This window comes from Cryptomeria japonica, chromosome 5 (assembly GCF_030272615.1).
Source record: "Cryptomeria japonica chromosome 5, Sugi_1.0, whole genome shotgun sequence".
NCBI classification, from domain to species: Eukaryota; Viridiplantae; Streptophyta; class Pinopsida; order Cupressales; family Cupressaceae; genus Cryptomeria; species Cryptomeria japonica.
This window is the reverse complement of record NC_081409.1, coordinates 586274139-586278366: the sequence shown is the minus strand read 5'-3', so window position 1 is coordinate 586278366 and position 4228 is coordinate 586274139. Positions and strand designations below refer to the sequence as shown.

Genomic DNA, 4228 nt, shown 5'->3' with positions numbered 1-4228 from the left:
TTGCATCAGATATTATATTATTTGTAAAATGTTTTTATTGTAATATCTTGTAGAGCTAACCTACTAAAATTGGTCTTAGGTTATGGTATAAAGGTAAGATCTTATTTGTAAGATCATGTGTGGAATGCGAAAAAGAATTGAGTGAAGGTATATGTGAGATTAAGCAGAGTTATACATGAAGACATCATTTGAAGGTGAAGCTAGGTTTTTGTGAAAGCATATCAGCATTACACCAGTACTGAATCCAGCATATGAAGATGCTATTTTGTGCAGTACATTCTTATTGGATTTAACCATCCAACTGTAGTTAGTGTAACTCCCATTTTGTGATTGAGCAGTGAGCTCTAGGTTGTTGGCCTTTCTGCATGTGCAAACCCCATTTATGTACACTTACTATCTGCAGTAGTATCATCTGATTGTGGGTAAGGTTTCCCACCATGGTTTTTCCCCTTACAGGGTTTCCACGTACAAATATTGGTGTCATGTGTTGTGGATGAATTTGTGTTTATGTTTCATGCATTAATCTTTACCGGTATAGCAATTAACTATTAAAAATTTCTACCGGCATACTTAACTGGTTTACCGGTATTAAGCATTAAGTTGGTTAAGTTGTTTTTGGTTTACAACTGATTCACCCCCCCCCCTCTCAATTGTCTTCGGGACCTAACAACCCTAGCCCCAACCTGATAATGACCCTAAACCTAACTTTATATCTAACCCTAACCCTAACAACCCTAATCCTAACCCAAACCCTAACTCTTATAGCTATCATCACATACTATCTTTCATTGCAATCTTAAGCCTAACCCTAATCCTAATCCTAATTTTAATTCTAACCCTAACCCTAACCCTGACCCTAATTTAAATTATAATCACTATTTATAATCTTTAAACCTTACCCTAATTATAATCACTAAGACTAACCCCAATACTAACCCTAAACCTAACCCTAATTATAATCCTAATTATAACCCTTACACTAATTATAATTCTAACCCTAACCCTAACCCTAATTCTAACCCTAACCCTAACTCTAATTTTAATTCTAATCAATAATTATAATCTGTAACACTAACGCTAATTATAATTATAACCCTAACCCTAACCCTAATTCTAACCCTAACCCTAACCTAACTATAACCCTAACAATAATACTTAGTCTTAACCCTAAGACCTAATCCTAACCATAACCCTAAAAATATGCTTTATCCTTAAATCCTAACCCCTTCTGAGTCATAACACTAACTGTAACCTTAATTTAGTTGTAATGCTAACCTTAAACCTAATTAAACCCTATCCCTAACCCTAATAGTGATTCTAATTGAACATGAACCTGAACCTTTACCCCAAGCATTATCCTACAATAATAACTCTAATCGTTAACTAAAACCTATTATAACTATTATTTTATCTATAATACTATAACTTCCTCTAATCTAGACCCTAACCCTAACAACCCCAATCCTGACCCAAACCCTAACTCTCATAGCTATCATCATAGACTATCTTTCAATGTAATCTTAACCCTAACCCTAGCCCTAATCCTAATTATAATTCTAGACCTAACCCTAACCTTAATCCTAATTTTAATTATAATCTTTAAACGTTACCCTAATTATAATCACTAAGACTAACCCCAATACTAACCCTAACCCTAACCATGGTCCTATACGAAAACCAAAACTTGATGCTAACCCTAATCATGATATACACCCTAACCGTTATCATATTCCTAACCCTAACCATGATATAAACCTTAACCCTGACCATAATACTAACCTTAACCCTAATCTAAAACATAACCATAAACCGAATCTTAATCCTAACCATACCCTCAGTTATAATTGTAACCCTAACCTTAACCATAAATTTAACCCTAATATTAAACTGTAACCATAACCCTAACCCTAACCATAATCCTAACTGTAATCCTAAACCTTAATGCTAACCATAATCCTACACCAAAAGCGAACCCTAACATTGATGCTAACCTAACCATGATATAAACCCTAAACATTATCATAACCCTAACCCTAATCATAAATCTAACCTGAACCATGATGTAAACCTTAACCCTAACATAACACTAACCTTAACCCCAATGCTAACCATAACCATAATACTCGCAATTAAATAAAGTTTTATATTATCATTAAATAAAGTTTAATATATCTTAGATTTTAGTATTTGCTTTGATCTTGCAACACATATATATTATATAAAATAGTCTAAATAGATATTTAAAATTTCATATATTTCTATGTGATAATATAATACTATTGTAATATAATTTATTTTAGAACAAACAAATAGAAAATAATAATAATAATTGCAATAATAATATTACATATTATTGCAACAAACATTAATAATATAATATTATATAATTCTATTTTGAATTTTTTTATTGTTTCCCATGTTGCGTCGGACTGCTACTAGCTTATATATTTGATTTTAATCTCTCTCTCTCTCTCTCTCTCTCTCTCTCTCTCTCTCTCTCTCTCTCTCTCTCTCTCTCTCTCACACACACACACACACACACACATATATATAATACGCCGAGAGATATCCTTCTCGAGGAGCCTATTTTTATCATGTCCCTGAACTCTAATAGGCGCCTCGATAAGGATATCTCGACTTATTTTATATATATATATGATATTAATATCAAATATATGTAAGCTAGTTTTATCCCCTCCAATATATTATTTAAAATATATTATGGACATAACATTACACCACTTTTGATACAGAATGTTAATTTATTTATTGTTCACCAAAATGTTTCACAGGAATTTTATATTAAAAAAAAAACCTTGAGTATGAAAATGCCTAATCCGCCAAAAAATATAGAAAGGGATGATGTTTTAAAGTCTATAATTAGAGAGATCACAAATTGAACTCCTGGAATTTAGAGCTAAACTAAAAAAGGTAAAAGGCGCGGACTGTGAAGCCACCAAGTAGCACGTCCTTTAAAGTTTAAACTCATAGGATATAGATATTAAACCCCCCACAGAAAAATTGATATTCCTGAAAATTTAAACAAGCGAATTAAAAATGTACATTTTAGTAGAGCTGGAGCGAAACGTAGAGGTGCACCCAAAATATTTCGGCAACAGGCTCGACGAAAGAATCTGCCAACAGCTGGCAGCTGACGTGGAAGGGCGGCAGTTGTTGGGGGCGTGCGGGGCCGACGTTGGAATCCCCGAGGGAGTGGTGGTGGCAGTACACAGGGTTGAGGCAATAGAGGAGGGAGAGCTGCCCGTAAACGGAACGGGCCGCGCCGTCTTCCACGTCATCTTCACGGCCATCATGCTGACTGTGCTTAAGCACGAAGTCGTGGAAGTTGAGGTGGAGAAAGTGAACAAACTGGGCTTACTTTGCGTGGCGGGGCCCATTGAGCTTTTCGTTTCCATCTATAATATGCCTCATTATTTGCAGTTTGATAATACTGCTGTGTCGCCGTGTTTTTCGAATTCGACGGGTGATGTTAAAATAGAAAAGGATACGGTGGTGCGGGTCAGAATAATGGGCTCCGTTATAAATTCCAATGGCATCAAGTGCACTGCTTCAATAGAGGGTGATTATTTGGGGCTCATTCCTCATTCGGACACCTATTAATCAATGCTATAGTTTTCTTTGGATTTTTTTAATGGGTAAAGAGGTCATTTCAATTTTAACTTTCATGAAGTGATATTTCATGTTTTAATCATGTGTTTATTTTTCTTTCTATCATTACATATGATCTGAAGTGATGTTCATTGAAGCTGCTATGCAATCATATAAATCGTCTACCATACATTTATAAAGAAATGTGTCTTTTATATGACTGCATAGTCGCTTTCAATGTTCACTTATGATTCTTTACTTAATTAGAGTGATCATATCTTTGAATGCCTTAGGGAGTCATTTGTAGCTTTGAGTGACAATAGTTCTTTTGATGTTCCTATGTCCCTTTCTTGATTTCAATGACATATTAAATTGTAGATTTACTTGGAATGTGATTCCTTCTATGGCTCCATCTTCTCCCCATATTGTAATACATGTCCTACTTAATTCACCTCAATATTATAACTTCCATGTATCACCTGCCTCTCAAGGCTATTATTCAAAGGAATATCCTTGTCAAAGGTTGATTAGGGGATACAAATTTATAAAAACATATGGTTTGAATGATCAGCTGAAGAGCAATCATTTAAGTTTATATGATTGCTGGTGTCATTGTTCT

The 4228-nt window shown here is 34.4% G+C and overlaps 1 protein-coding gene across 1 annotated transcript; it reads left to right on the top strand.

Annotated features, from left to right (window-relative positions):
* Positions 1-3057: 3057 nt before the first annotated feature.
* On the top strand, positions 3058-3621 carry LOC131029508 (DNA-directed RNA polymerase II subunit RPB7-like). The gene has a single exon (XM_057960014.1). The coding sequence runs from the start codon at positions 3058-3060 to the stop codon at positions 3619-3621; it is 564 nt and encodes a 187-aa protein (XP_057815997.1).
* Positions 3622-4228: the final 607 nt, after the last annotated feature.